General features: G+C 49.7%; 1 protein-coding gene across 1 annotated transcript; it reads right to left on the bottom strand.

Moving 5' to 3' along the window:
• Positions 1–11,232: 11,232 nt before the first annotated feature.
• On the bottom strand, positions 11,233–15,283 carry ALDH1B1 (aldehyde dehydrogenase 1 family member B1). Its single transcript, XM_030294233.1, has 2 exons — positions 15,176–15,283; positions 11,233–12,956 (listed from the first exon to the last, which is right to left on the bottom strand). Exon 2 carries the CDS (start codon positions 12,944–12,946, stop codon positions 11,387–11,389), a length of 1,560 nt encoding a protein of 519 aa, XP_030150093.1. The 5' UTR covers positions 12,947–12,956; positions 15,176–15,283; the 3' UTR covers positions 11,233–11,386.
• Positions 15,284–15,923: the final 640 nt, after the last annotated feature.

The following is a 15,923-nucleotide window of genomic DNA, read 5'->3' as shown; positions in this document are numbered from 1 at the left end:
TTGTGTAGCTTCTGTGTACAAGGCCTTACGTCAGGTCTGTACGGATGCACAGAAAACCAAAACAGAGAACGTCATTAAGCAAGAATGGGGTACAGTGTTAAGGAAGTGAGGGGTGTGCATGAGTTTGAGGAGAGGGAAGCTGCTTAGAACTGGGGAAAAACGAAGATGTTGCTGAGAAAGTGGCATTGGAGTTGAAGGATGGTGGATGAAGTAGTTCGAGCTCTTGGAAACAGGGAGGAAGACAGAAGGTAGGAAATGGTCAGATAGGAATTCAGGTAGGAGATGGCTCTTAAAGTTGCCCTCCTGATACTCTGGTTTTTCTGTGTATGTATTGTTCTATGTTGTCATATACATACCACGTATCAGGACTTTTTTCCTGCACACGTGTACACATATACATGCATATACATATGTATGTGTGTATATATATATTTCATGTTTCAAATGTGTACACAATTTTTAAGTATATACGTATTTAAAAAATACAAAGAACTCAGGCTATGAACGCAGTCTATTATAGATGAGTTTTCAAAAGAGAGCCACAAAGAACCATGGAATTTTAAGAACATGCCACCACCCAGTTCTTCAGTCCCCCCTACAACATGCAGTACTGTCCACCTCTTGTTTGCATACCTTTAGTGGTGTGGAGCTCACTACCATCAGACATCTATCTTTGGATTTCCCAGTATTTGAAAGTTCTTCCTTGTATTAAGCTGCATTCTGCCTCCCTGAAATGTCCACCCAGTGGTCCCACTTGTACTTCTTGGACACCCACAAGGCCCCTCTGCTCTCCACCAGCACTCCTTGCTAGGAAGATTTAAGATTAAGGATCGTTGCCCCCATCTTCCATTTACCACATAGTTGATTGTGACAGAGTAGACTTCTTTTCTCTTATCCTTTTCTCTTTTTCCTTTTAGGGTCTTAGCAACCTGATGACGAGATGTTGGAAAAGTCAAGTCATGGATCATTTTTTTTTCGTGAAGAGTTGGAGAAACTGTTTGTAGATGACCCCTTTTGTATGTTTTTACAGATTAGATGCAAACTAGATTCGTATGCAGATGTAGTTTTTAGCAGGGCAAGCATTGGGAAACCAGACTGCATGTGGCTTTTTTATACTTTTGAAATGAACTGCTCCGTAAGAATTCTTTTTTAACTACTCCCTCCCAGGGAAGGTCACCTGGTGGTATATTTGTAATTCTAAAGGGCTGGAACAAGGCCTGTTTCAGCCTTGTGTCTTTACCTCATCTGTCTGTGACTGATTAGCAAAGCTCTGTGACTTAGTGTGTGTTGTAGAAGGAGGGAGAGAGTCCCGCCTTCATCCTCTGCCTTCTTGCTCTCTGACTCGCTGTGTGACCTGGATAGGCCCTTCCCCATTCTGGACCTTTGTCTCTAGCTGTTTGGACTAGCTGTTACCCGGGTCCCTTGGAGCCCTGCCATCCCAGAGTAAGATGGCCCTGTGGAAAAAATACAGGAAGTATAGTCTTAGCATTCGTTTTCAAAACTGCTCAAAACAGCTGCCACCGCTTCATACCAGAGTGGGTGTGGAGCTGGCCACAGCTCTTCTGTTCCTGCCATTTTCCCACCTTAAAGAGATGGAGTTCTAGATGGGACACTTTACCAGACTCCGGAGCCCCTTGGCTGGGTGCTTGGGGACCAAGGTGTCCCTTTGTCAACAAGCCCAGCATCCTCTAACCAGGTAAGCAGTAGACACCTGGCTTCTGGACATCAAACTGAAGAAATGGGGTCAGATGCTTCTTCCTCTGAGCTGTGGGATTAGAGTATTAGTAGAATACATTTTACTTAGAGACGTTTTGACCTCACCCAGAAATTAGGCTTGCTTTCTTTCTGTTCTTTCTTTTCTTTCTTTCTTGTTTCTTTCCTTTTCTTCTTTTCTCTCTTTTTTTAAAAATATTTTTAATGTTTATTTACTTTTGAGAGAGAGAGAGAGCGAGCAAGCGCATGTGCGCAAGTTGGGGAGGGGCAGAGAGAGGGGGAGACACAGAATCCAAAGGTGTCAGCACACAGCCTGACACCAGGCTCGAATAAACTCACGAACCTGAGATCATGACCTGAGCTGAAGTCAGAAGCTCAACCGACTGAGCCACCTAGGTGCCCCTCTTTTCTTTTCTTCCTTTCAGTGAGACGAGTATTTATTATCTGACTGAAAAAATAGACTCCCCTGGGTGATTAAAAATTTTTTTAAGTCAGAATTGGGATTTCACTTGTGTCTTGTCCTTAAAGTTCATGAAGTGCTTTTCTGTCTGTGGCCTCTTCACAACTCCAGCAACGGCAGGCAGGGTGAATACGGATGTCCCAACCCCCTTTGCAGATGAAGAAACCAGGCTCCGAGAGGGAGGCGCTTGCCCAAGGTCCAAGGGCCTCTGAGAAGGACCAGAACTTGGGGCACCCTTTCCATGCCATGGTGCTGCTTCTTGGGATAATCTCATGGCTATGGAAAGGAAGGGGCTTCAGGGACTCTCCTCCTGGTCCCTCTCAGCTTTTACAGCATACTCCCATACCCCTCCCCCCTAGGTATCACATTCTGGTATCCTTTTTGGAATTGCATTTTCTCCCTTTGAGCCTGGCCGTTCCGTATCTGAAATATTGGGGTGGCATCACCCTGATGTACTACATGGCAGGAGCAGAGCCTGAAAATCCAGAAACATGAGGTCCATTTGGGGATTCATCCCTGGCTTGCTGCCTGACTCCAAGCAAGTCCCCTCACCTTCTGGACCTCCGTTTCCTCATTTGAGTAAGAAGGCAACGAAACTAGATGGGTAGTTTGCAAACTTTAAAACATTGGAACCCCTTTCTTTGAATAAAATCAGAGTTGAAACTGATTAACTGGAAGCTGTGCCTGTGTGTTGGAAGTTGAGGCTGCAGAGGGTCTGCTCACATCCCTCCCTACTCAGCGCCCCTACCCCCCTCCCCATACTGCAGGGTTTTTGTACCCAAGGTCTGTGGCTGAGTCTCCGTGTGATTTGCATAGTTGGGAAAAGACTTGGTAAGGCACTTACAGTGCCTTCACTTACAGTGAAACTGTCAGAAGTAGGGATGTTGTGGCCCTGGAGAAGGTACTAGAACAACATGCTTGTGCTGATAAGCACATCCAGCAAAATCCATTGACTCACTTTACATTTGCCCAAAACAGTTGGAGAGCTGGGTCTAGATGCAGAGAGCAGGGCAGATGGAGCGCTTGGGTGACAGAGCTGAACATCAAAACCACAGGGGGCTGGGTTAGCATCGTAATGATGTGCAAAATAATAATAATAATATTGCACTCTCTGAAATGTTCACCAAAAAAAAAAGGCAGATTAAGAGGATTGTTCCAACCTAATGACTTTTTTTGCACTAGGAGAGCCCCCAGACCCCTCCCAGGGCTGAAAGAAAGGGTGCTGTTACCATTCAGAAACATGGTGCCCCCAGGAACTGGGTTTTCTGCCCTATTTTCATAGATGTGCTGATATCACATGACCCATGCACCTGAAAATAAATGTTTTTAAGGACAGTCTTTGTGGTCTGTTTGTCCTGGGAACACTGCTGTGGGTGGGCGCAGGTCCCACTGATAGGTCTCCACTACCGCTGACCATCTTGTCCTTTCCTCATCCACATCAGCTACTTTAGTCCTAATCCTCCTTCCTCTCACACCTGAGTTCTCGTCACAGCCCCACCTGGACAGCCTGCGTGAAATTTTTAACCAGTCCTAATCACCTCCTACCAGCCTGATCCTTCTAACTCCCCTGGAACTCATGTTTCCTGCTGGATACGCATCCCAGTATTTCATTCATTCAGCTTAGCTGTGCCCTCTGTCATCTCCTGCATGCACACGGAGTGGCGTTTTCCAGAGGCCAGAAGGGTGCAGACACCGGCAGGATGAAGATGGGTGGGAACTGGGCCGTCAGGCGAGACTCCAGTGGGGAAGATGAGGTTGCTGTCCTGCCAGGCAGCACAACGTGTCTGCTTGGTGATCAGAGCAGGGGGAGATCAGAGAAGACTTCCCGGAAGAGGAGGCATCTATGCTGCGGACTGGAGTGGGTATGGGGGATTCTGGGCCAGGGAAACAGCATGCGAAAGGAGCAGGGACACAGAAGTGCAGGGTGGCTTGTGAAGGCGAGTAGTGAGCTGTGACCGGTTGCCTGGAGCTGTGGTGGCAGGTGGGGGGAGCAGTCTTAGTCCACACCCCTAAATGCCACCTGGCATTTGGGAGGAGGAGGTTGGACCTGATGCTCCAAGCGGTGGGCAGCCTGACTCACAGTCTCCTGTTTATAACTGGGCTTAAGGGAGACCGTTCGAAAGCCAATGTTCAATCCCAAAACCTAACCACTTCCCACCATACACAAAAAGTCCAATTTTTAGTCAAAATGGACTTTTTCTTCAGATTTTATGGTAAAAATTAATCCTATGTCTTTTAAAAAACATTGCCCTCCCTACTCCCCCAGGATGGATGACACAAGAAAAATTAATAAGAACGAGCAAATCAATCGACAGTGAACAGTCCCCTCTAATGAATTTCCTCATTCCCAGCCTTTGCCAGGGCCTCCTGAATGTTAAATCAGAGAATGATTATTATATGATATTTTAATTAATTAAAGGAAGTGAAAGTGGCCTGGCGTCTGTAGCTGAATAATGAATTCAGAACGTGGGAGCCTGTCACCCAGGACAGAGCAGATAGCAGTGATTGCCCATGCTTGGCTTGGTGGGACTGACTTTGTCTCCTGGAGTGTGGACTTTACAGTCAGGGCTCCCTCTGAGTTCAGGTGCAAGTACATCAGGGGCAGCCAGGAGGCAAAGCAATCTGTCTCCTTTCACTATGGCTGTCTTCCTCATGCCTAAATCTCCCTCAGGGCAGTGGCTGGTTGTCGAGGGAAGAGGAAAAATCATTGGGGGGGTGGGGATGGTGTGCAGAAGCTTCTCTTCCCTCCACTCATAAACCCACCCACCACACACATTTGCAGACCACCAACCTTGCTCGGTGCTGAGGGTCTGCTGCCACTCACAGCCCCCCCCAAGTCGCTGGTGGCACCAAGCCACCAGCTGCTGTAGGTGCCATAGTTGTCCCTCAGGTAGAATGGGCATTAGCTTTGGAGTTGAAGACTCAGAAGCAAGGTCAAGCTGCACCATAGTCTGTAGGTCTGGGTCACTTCCTCCACTTTCAGAGCCTGTAATTCCTGGTCGGTCCTGCTGCCCAGAGCCTGTGTGAGCAAGTAGACATGCTCAGTCCACTCTGGAGGGGATGCTGAGGGCTGGGTGCCAGGTGGCAGGGGCTCAGGGAGACAGGTCAGACATGCTGGGGGGGGGGCTTGTGGAAGACACCATCCAGTGGGACAAAAAGTGAGACCCATTTCATTATGTGCTGGCAAAAAAGAGCTGGCACAGAACAAAACTAAATGAAGGGTGGGCCTTATGAGCTCAAAGGGGCCAGAGATGGCGGATTAAGATGGTCAGAGAAAGCATCCTGGAGGAGATGGGCCCTCAGTAGGGGTCTGAGAAAATGGGCTGGGTTTGGATAGGAAAGAAGAAAGGAGGAAGGAATAACATAAGCAAAGCTGGAAGGTGGGGCGCAAATGGCCCATGAGAGGGTTAAACTCTAAAAATATCTCTGTGAGGAACATCACACACACCCGCCTGGAGGTGTCATGTGTGTTAGAGCTGGGATGAGCTATCTGCTGAAAACTGGGGACCTCTCCCCAGTGTCAAAATGTCCTTGTAACTACATTTCCCAGCCTCCTTTGGCACCTTGGTTGGGTCAGGTCATTTGGGCCAGTGGACTGAATGGAAGCGATGTGTTCCATGCCGAGTCCAGGGCTTTAAAGAAGTAGGTGGGCCCTCTCCACACTTTTGTCCCCATCTACCAGCTGACACGGAGGTCTCTGAGGCCCCACGCGGGGGTTTTCATTTGGGTCTGTGAGCCCCATGGAAGTGTGCAGAAGTTTAAAAACAATTTTTTTAATGTTTATTTATTTTTGAGAGAGAGGGAGGGACAGAGAGAGAGAGAGAGAGCGTGAGTACGGGAGGGGCAGAGAGAGAGGGAGACAGAGAATCCAAAGCAGGCTTGGCGTGTCAGCACAAAGCCTGACGTGGGGCTCAAACTCATGAATTGGGAGATTGTGACCTGAGTCGAAGTTAGGCGCTCAACTGACTGAGCCACCCAGGAGCCCCAAAAGTGTTCAGAATTTTATGTGGATGGGCACGGGCGCAGTTTTTTCTAGTAGCTTTCATTGGCTTTTCGGAAGAATACATAACATAAATGGTTAAGAACCATTGCTGACAGTGGAGCCACAAGATGGAAGGAATCTGTGCCTCTGAATCTCCATGTGGGAGATAAGTGCCAATTAACTGGACACCTGCATTACATTATTATAAGAAATTAACCATCGTTATTCATTAACCACTTGTTAACCACTGGTTAATTGCTTAACCAAGATTAAGTAAGAAATAAACAGTTGTTGCGTTGACCCCCTCAAACTTGGCGTTTATTGTGGTACTAAAGTTAGGCTGGGACACGTGGGAAGAGTATGTGGCTGGGGGCCAGGAATCTGTACTTCAGGCCACGCTCTGGCACCACGGAGTCCCATGGCCTTGGACAGGTTACTTGGTCCACCCCTCTACCTAAGTGAGTGGGGAGTCCGGGGCCTCTCCAAGGCCCTCATAATGTGCCTCCTTGCTTTCCTCCCAAGGTCCTCCAATTCTAGGATTAATGTATAGATCCCAGGGGTTTGAGGGGATTAAGTGGTGCTCCCAATCTACAGTAGTCTGGCTTCGACCCCTACCCTTCTACACAAACTGCTCTTACCAAGTCTCGAGGGAACCCTGAGGCTTCAGCCAGGGCACACTTCTCTGTCCTCTTACCTGACCTCTTGGAAGCACTTGACTCTGCCGAGGGCTCCCTCCCTTTGCAAACTCACTCCTTCCTTGGCTTCTTGACTCCTGCCTCTCAGGTCTTTTCCTCATGGTTCTCAGCTGCTTCTCCTTAGTGCCCTTTATGGAATTCTCATTCTTCACTCACCGATGTTGGCATTATCAGGATCAAGCTATCCTTCTTCTCCCAGCAATCTGTTGTCAACATGGCAGCTCCCGTGATACTTTTAAAACATGTCAGATCATGTCCCTGCTCTGTTCAAAAACCTCTGATGGCTCCTTCATCATGCAGAGTAAAGGCCCCAATTGGCACAGTGACCTTCAAGTCTCTAATTGCCCTTACCCCAAGACCCTCTACTTCTCTATCTCCATCTCTAGCCTTTGCTTGCTCCACTCTGGCTCCTTGCTTCCAGCCTTTGTGTTCTCTGAGCCCCCAAGATGTGCTCCATCCAGCCTCAGGGCCTTTGCACCTGCCATTTCCATAACTCTTGTAGTCCTTTGTCATCTCTTCAGTGAAACCATCTCTGAGCACCTTATTGAAAACTATAATTCCAACCCCACCCTACCCACGTTCCCTATTCTCCTTCCCAGCTAGACTTTTCTTTTATCCATCTGACAGACTGTTTCACTTATTTTACTTGTGGTCAGCCTCCCCCATCAAGGAAAAGGTCCAGGACTGGTATTTAGCTCCCTACTGTGTCCCCAGCACCTGGAATAATAGTTCCTAGCACATGGTCAGCACTGAATACAATGTGTTGAATAAACGAGCAAATAAATGAATTCAGCACCTTGTCCCCAAATCTGCCCCTCCAGCTAGGTTCCCTTTCATACTGCTAGCACTAGTGCCACTTGGTCCCCAGCTGGGAGAATGGGTCACTGTAACTTCACTCTCCTTTTGCCACAATCTGTCACCACACCTGAAAGCCCACCTGTGGGCTGCCAGGATCTGCCACCCGTCCTCACACCTGGCTCAGGTCAGCATCACTTTGGCAGTGTCATCAGCTCAAGGCCGACCCCCCAACCCATCCTCCCACTGAAGCATAACCAGCTTTAGAAACTACAATATGATTCTATCACTTTCCTTGGGAAGCCCTCATGGATTTCCACTGCTGGACAGCGTGTGAACTTCCTTGTCGGGCCTACAAGCCCTTCATAATCCAGCCCCTGCCTCCTCTCAGGCCTTTCTTCCCAGGCTTGTCCTTTCCACACACCATTCCTCACACCCTCCATACTGTCTCACAAACCCCAGGCCCTTCTCCCAGAAACATGCTTCCTGTGTCTGCCTGGTTACCTCCTTTTCATCCAACAGATCCCCTGCCCCTCCCTTGGGCCTCTCCCTTGGGCCGAGTGGGATGCAGTAGAGTCAGGACACCTGAGTTTGAATCCTGGCTCCACTTAATAGCTGAACACAGGGGCGCCTGGGTGGCTCAGTCAGTTGAACGGCCGACATCGGCCCAGGTCATGATCTCACGGTCTGTGAGTTCGAGCCCCACATCGGGCTCTGTGCTGACAGCTCAGAGCCTGGAGCCTGTTTCAGATTCTGTGTCTCCCTCTCTCTGACCCTCCCCCGTTCATGCTTTGTCTCTCTCTGTCTCAAAAATAAATAAACGTTAAAAAAAAATTAAAAAAAATAGCTGAACACCTCTGGGCCTCCACGTTTATTTAGCAAGTGGAATGCTAATAATAAGTACCTTGTGGGTGGTTAGAAGCATTCCATGAGTCCATATATGTTACTATAGGTGCCTTATAAATATTGTGTCGGCCTAATGTTCTTTCTTTCTTTCCGTGACCTCATGGCCTCTGTGCTTCTACTTACCACAGAACTTTCATCTCATTTGGGAATAGTCTCCCTGCCACACTGTGAGCTCCTGCAGGGTCAGGACTGCCTCATTCAACTCTCTTTCCCCACAACCTGCCTAGAACTGGCACCTGAGCCTGTTTTTTCCCCCACAAAGAATGAATGATCCAAGCAAATTAACTAACAAGGTGACCACCAGAGGTCAGCCTCACACCCAGAATAGAGTCAACCCAAACTATACTTCTTTAAAAGGCCTGGGATCTGGGATCCGGGATCTGATCAAGGGTAGCCTTGGTGGATCCAGCAGAGCAGGGTGTTTGATCTTGTTCAACAGCATTGCTATGGGCTCTTGAGGTTTCAAGGTATGGTTAGACACTGGCCCCCTTTCTGGCCCCTAGTGTATGCCTGAGAAAATGAGTCCAAATGAGCTGCAGGCTAAACCTCTCAGTTCCCACTTCCTCATCTAAAAGGGGTCAGCCCACTGCCTACTTTACGAGATTGTGAGGCTTTGGTGGCGTGTGAAGACGACTGGCAGAGATCATGCTCCACAGAGGAGGTGCTTGGTGCAAATTTGTTGAATGGGTGGTGGCCCAGAATTGCAACATCTAGGACCAAGTGAAATCCTGCCCTTAACGCTGTCCAGGTCAGGCTCTTGCTCACACCTCCCACAACCAGAGCAATGACAGAGGACAGAGGGGCCTTGGTGGCTCGGCTGACTAGGAATCTGACCTGACTCCTCAGTCTCAGAATTTCAGGGATCGGAAGTGAGACCTATTAGATTGTCTTTTCGCAGTCCCACCCACACTGGGACACCTTCTGACAGTCCCTCTTGGTTTAGAAGTAGAGAACAAATGAGGAACCAGGCTGAAAACATTAGGATGTACTTGTTAGTCAGTAGAGACCCCCACCCACCCAGCCACCCGCTCCCTCCCACCTCCCCCCACCAATGGCCTCCACGAGAAATAGGTAAAAGGTGTGCATTGCAAGGGCAGTCAGGGTCACCCCAGCCTTAGACAAATGGTGCAGAAAGTAGGCCCTAGTAAGGGGAGAAGAGGGGTCTGTTTGGGCCTCAGGAAGCAGTTTCTGGCCCACTCCCGAAGACACGTGACAAAATCACCTCGATGCCTCAGTGAGATAACAGGACATTAGAGATGACAACCAACGCTGTGCATTTCCAAGACTGAGTGGACCAGGAAGTATGGGGACTCATGAGGTCTAGGAAGATGGAAGACGAGGAGAGAGAGGATCAGCATTGTTTCTGTACCGTGGTCTGGCTGACTTGGAATTTCTCCCTTCAGATGAGGAATGAGGTCAGAAGACTAACAATAAATACATTGAACTCTGAGGTGTGAAAGTCTGGAAACCCCTAGTATGTCAGAATGGCCCTGATGCTGGGCTTTGCTGGAGGGGCAGTGTGTTTGGGTAGAGGCTGGGTGACAATGTGGAAGCCCTGAAATGGGAACCTAAATGAACTTGCTCTAGGCAGGAGGCAGGGCTTTTCTCTATGGGCCTTCAAGTTGCACTTTGTCACTCAGCCAAGAGAAAACAAAAATGCAACTAGAAATATTGGGGAGGGGACTTTTGTACCTGGCTGGGGGTTGACTGGATGCCCACCTGGGTCCCTTCCATCCCCACGACTCTAAAATTTTCAGTTGTAACAGAATATTGACCCAAAGTTCATTTGCAAATGGAATTATGAGTATTTTTTATTTAATTTTTAATTGAAATTAATTCACATATCATAAAATTCATCCTTTTATGTGAATCGCTGTGCAATTCAGCACTTTTTAGTATGTTCACAAAGCTGTACAACTCTCACTACTATCCAACTTCAGAACCCTTCAAAACTTCCCAAAAAGAAATCCTATACCCATTGGCAGTTACTCCCCCTTCTCTCCTCCCCCAATACCCGGCAACCACGGATGTACTTTGGGTCTCTGGATTTGCCTATTCTGGACATCTCCTATAAATGGAATCATACAATATGTGGCCTTGTATGTCTGGCTTCTTCCACTCAGCCTAATGTTTTCAAGGTCCATCCATGTAGAATGTGTCAGTACTTCATTCCTTTCATGGCTGAGTAGTACAAGGAATATTCCATGGAAACATTTCACTTATCCACTCACTCACTAACTGATGGACACTTGGGTTGTTTACTTTAAAGGAATGGTTATATAAATGCATTCTTTGCCCACTCCTTCCCTCAAATGAAGAAAAATCAGTAACAAAATGTAGGGTAAGCAAGCGAAACAGCCTGATAACTGGTAATTTAAAAAGGAAAAGCATCCTTAATTTTTAGGTTAAGTCACTGAAAAATGGGGCTAAGATTTGGCATCCACCTAGTTCGAAACTCCTAACGCCTTCCCATCCTATGTCTAAGCCATCAGGTTAATCCACTGGGAAGTTCTTGGATCAGAAGGAAGAACTGAAAGCCACTGTCCAGGTGGTTTTCAGTGTATTTTCTAGACTCCCAAGATTTCATGGAAGTAACTCAGGGCCACCAAGGGGGCTGGGACCAAAGGGCAGGTGGGTAGAACTTTGAGCCCAGTCCCCAACCCTGCTTTAACTAGAGCAGCTCTCATTTCAATTGCTTTATTTGGTGAGCTTCCCTCAAAGAGTTCATTTGGGACAAATAAAGTGGGGGCTGGGGCTAAAAAATGATTTGGCAACCGCTGGTCTAGGTGATTATGGAATTCCTGGACTGGAGGAGGGTCTCTGTGGTGGCCATTCTTATGAGTTCTTCTGAGGAATCTTGATGGTAACTGTCTTCACCTCGGTGTAGGCCTTTAGCCCATCCTCCCCCAGCTCCCTCCCATTGCCAGATTCCTTAAACCCTCCAAATGGCGTGTGGCAGGTGACAATGTTGTAGGTGTTTACCCACACTGTGCCAGCCTGGAGTGCCTGTGTGAAGTACATGGCTTTGTCCAGGTCCCGAGTGAACACGGCGGCAGCCAAGCCATATCTGGTATTGTTGGCCCTCTCGATCACCTCCTCCATCTTCTTGAATTTAAACAGGGGCTGCACAGGCCCAAAGATCTCCTCTCTGGCGATCCTCATGTCATCCTGCACACCACCAAAGACCGTGGGCTTGATGAAGAAACCACGCTCCCCCAAACGCTCCCCACCGCAGAGAAGTTTTGCCCCCTCCTTCTGGCCAAGCCGGATATAGCTCAGGATTCGTTCGAATTGCTCCTTGTCCACCTGGGGCCCCTGCTGAGTGTCCAGCTCAAAGGGGTTCCCGACTCTTCTCTGCTTAGCCTTCTCCACAGTTCTCTCGAGAAACTCATCGTAGATGGATTCTTCGACGAAGGTCCGGGAGCCTGCACAGCAGCACTGGCCCATGTTGAAGAATAGGGCTTCGTGGCACTGCTCCACAGCATGGCCCAGGTCAGCGTCGGCCAACACGATGCTGGGGCTCTTCCCGCCCAGCTCCAGGGTGACTCTCTTCAGGTTGGAATCGCCAGCCGCCTTCTGGATCAGGTGGCCCACCTCAGTGGAGCCGGTGAAGGCAACTTTGTCAATATCCATGTGCTGGGCGATGGCCGCTCCTGCCGTCGGGCCATAGCCAGTGATGATGTTCACCACCCCAGGGGGAAAGCCCGCCTCTTTAATGAGGGAGGCCAAGTACAGGGCAGAAAGGGGGGTCTGCTCTGCCACCTTCATGACCACAGTGTTGCCTGTGGCAAGCGCTGGGGCGAGCTTCCAGCCCTGCATGACCAAGGGGAAGTTCCATGGGATTATCTGGCCACAGACACCAACAGGCTCGTGCCGGGTGAAGCAGAAATGCTCGCCATCCATAGGGATGGTCTTGCCGTGCCACTTGTCGGCCCAGCCGGCAAAGTACCGGTATACTTTGATGACCTCATCCAGGTCCAAGACATAAGACTCCTGGAAAGGCTTCCCATTGTCCAAGGTCTCCAGTGAGGCCAGGTAGACACGATCCCGCTCCACAAGGTCAGCCAGGCGGTTCAGCAGCCGGCCCCGCTCTGAAGCATCCATCCGGCGCCACGGAGACCCCAGGCGGAAGGCCTCACGGGCTGCTTTCACAGCCCGATCCACATCAGCCCGGTCCCCTTCAGCCACGTGGCCAATGACCTCTCCCGTGGTGGGGTTCACTGTTGGGAAGGTCTTCTTGCTGGCTGCATCTTGCCACTCATTGTTGATGAACAGCTGGTTGTAGCGGATGTCTGGATTCAGGACGGGGCTGGGGAGGGCGGCTGCCGAAGAGTATGGGGCAGTCCTGCCATAGAGGCAGAACAGTCGGGGCACAGGCACCAGGAAGCGCAGCATGCTCACGACTCTGGAGGGGGACAGGGGGAACCAGAGTGAACGGGTGACAGGGGACAAAGTGGTCCCCCAAAGGCCCACCAGCTAAGATGTTCCAAGATGCTAGCATAAAGGGGTGTCACTTCTAAAAAACATGGATTGTAAGGGGTACAAAGGCCCTAAAGAACTCTGGCCCATCTCCTTCATGTCCCATCTTTCCCCCAGCTCACTCCCTCACCTCTTCTGGGTCTTGGGTCAAATGTCACCTGCTCAGCAAGGCCTCCCCTGACTGCCCTTTGTAAAATTTACAAAAGTGCAACTTTTCTCACCTCCAGCACTCTGTCCCCTACCCCGTGCCTTATTTCTCCCCATCTGACACACCAGATAGTATATTTACACAGTCACATGTTTATTGTCTGCCTCTCCCCAATAAAACATCAGCTCTGAGAGGGCCGACATTTTTTTCCCTTGCTTTGCTGTGTCCCTGATACCTCGAAGAATGCCTGCTACAGAGCAGCTGCCCAACAGCTAGTTATTCACTGATATACATCAAAATTTCCACAAAGACTGTTCACGATTTGACCTAATAATGGGTAGAAACCAAGGGACTGACATACAGAGTTACCTCTGAAACAGGGGCTTGCTTCACTTTACCTCTGTGCCTCAGTTTCCTCTTATGTGAAAGGCCTCACAGGGCTACACTGAACAGAGCTGTGCACATAAAAAGCATGGTAAGCCTCCACCCCAGTATATCAGAGCTGGCCTCAGACCCTGGCCCAGCCGGACCCAGGGCAAAGGTCTCAATTTCCCAGGAGTGCAGCAAGTCTGGTAGCAGCTGGGAAGAAGGGCCTGCTTATTCTTGCCTACAACTCTGAAAACAGGGCAGACTTTATTAAAACAACTAAAGGGGCACTTGGGTGGCTCCATCGGTTAAGCATCGACTCTTGATTTCGGTTCAGGCCATGATCTCACAGTTCGTGAGTTCGAGCCCCTCATGGGGCTCTGCACTGACAGCACGGAGCCTGCTTGGGATCCCTCTCTGCCCCTCCCCTCTTCCAGCTTGCTCTCACTCTCTCTCTCTCTCAAATAAATAAATAAATGTAAAAAAACCACTTTTTAAACCAACTATAAAATTAAGACAGTATATAAAATTTATTCAATGAAATTTAAATGGGGTATAAAACTTACAGGTTCATTGAAACAGTTACTCTTTAGCCAGGACATCAACCCCTTCACCTTCTCTGTTTCACTTGAGTCTTGACCCACCCAGCAGCCAAAAGGAATTGCACCTGCCTTCTCCACCCCCACTCCCCATCCCTGTATGGCTCACCCTCTGCCACTGGGAATCCTGGAAAGCAAAGCCCCAGCCAGGTCCCCCAGCTTCATATAAATCAGAGCCCTCCCTTGGAGGGTGGTTGAGCCAGCAGACCTATAAGGGATACACTCAGGTTCCAACCTGTTCAGAGCTCTGTGCCGTGTTGAGACACAAGAAACTTTGGGTCCAACAGACCTGGGTCTGAGGAGGGAGGGATCCCAGGGGAGGGGTAACAACCCAGGGGTGGGGGAGTGGAGGGGCTAACCAGGTGAGAGAGATAGTCATAGGCCAAGGCTGGCAAGTCTTTCATGCTAAGCCAAGGCTGTTCCTTCTCTAGGGGCTTAAATAAATAGGGTCTGTGCTTAGAGCTTCCACTTGCATATAGTAAGATCACTGCTCACAGCACAGCACACTTTACAGTTTGCAAGTCATTTTCTTAGCAGTAAGTCACTGAGACTCCCAGCAACCCCCGGGGTGATCTGGGCAGATGATGACCCCCGTTCTGGAACACGGCTGGGGATCAGAGAGGCTAAGGGACTCACCAAGGGCACACAGCAAGTAAGAGTAGGAGTCTCAGCCAGGATTCCCATAGTCTCAGCTTTGTGTTTCCTCTGACTGTGGGCAATTTCTTACAGTTCCTGGTATTAGTGCCCCCTGTGCCAAGGGCCGGCCGCCCTTCTGGATCACCCAGCACGTGGCACCAACTTCACCTTCTGCGGGCAGGGGGGCGCGGGTCACAGCCTCCTGGCTCCGGTCAGGGGCTCTAGGCTGGAGTGCGCTGGATGGGCGTGAGCTATGATTTCTAGCTAAGGCGGGCAAGGTTTGCTAGGATCTAAGTCCTCCGGGCCCCAATAGGAATCACTCCGTGCCCCGGGTGCAGGCACAAGCTTGGAAGCTGCAGCCTGCCCTCGGGATCGAGGGAGAAGGGCGCTAATTACCTGAGGCAGGCTCGGGTCCAGGTGCAGCTTCAAGCTCTTCCAGGTCTAGCCCAGCCTCCCGCCGCTAGCCCAACGCCGGTCCCGCTTCTGCGCAGCGGCTCGGCCTCTACCCCAAGCCGCGAGGCTCCGCCTGCGTCCCAGGGAGCGCCTATCTGCTGCCCGGGGCCAAGGCCGCTCCTCCCTCTAGGCGTGGGCGGGTCGGGGCTGGAAAGGCGGGGATAGGGGAGGGCAGCACTCCCCACTTCCCGGGTAACCCAGCCACCGCCTTCCCCACCCCCGAGTCTCACGGCAAGCAAGAACTCCCTCGTCGCTTAGCGGCTCAATGGTGCGGTCCTAAAGCGCTCCTTTAGAAGCGGAAACAAAGACCCAGAATGGGGCAGGCCTTTCCCAAATCACAGTGATCACTCCGGTTACATTTTGCATATTCTCCCGCAAGGTGCACCTAGTTAGGTCCTCATCCTGGAGCCTCTGCTTAACCTCTTCTGTGCCTCCCTAGTCTTCCACCTTCGCCGCTCTTCTTCCCTGTACCTTTAAGATTTTATTTGGGTGCACTTTAAAAATGCATCTTTTTTTGTTTGTTTTTTGCCCTAGGACAAAAAGAATATAGGCACAATGTAGAAAAGCTTAGAAAACGCAGAAAAGGATGAAAGAATTTTTAAAATACCTTCAATGCAGTTTTTCTATCAATTTCTGAGAAAAATGTTAAAATCTGTGACGATTGTGGATCTATTTCTTCTTTTAATTCCAT

Source organism: Lynx canadensis, chromosome D4 (assembly GCF_007474595.2).
Source record: "Lynx canadensis isolate LIC74 chromosome D4, mLynCan4.pri.v2, whole genome shotgun sequence".
NCBI classification, from domain to species: Eukaryota; Metazoa; Chordata; class Mammalia; order Carnivora; family Felidae; genus Lynx; species Lynx canadensis.
The sequence above is the reverse complement of the archived record's forward strand: the minus strand, read 5'-3'. Positions and strand labels throughout refer to the sequence as shown.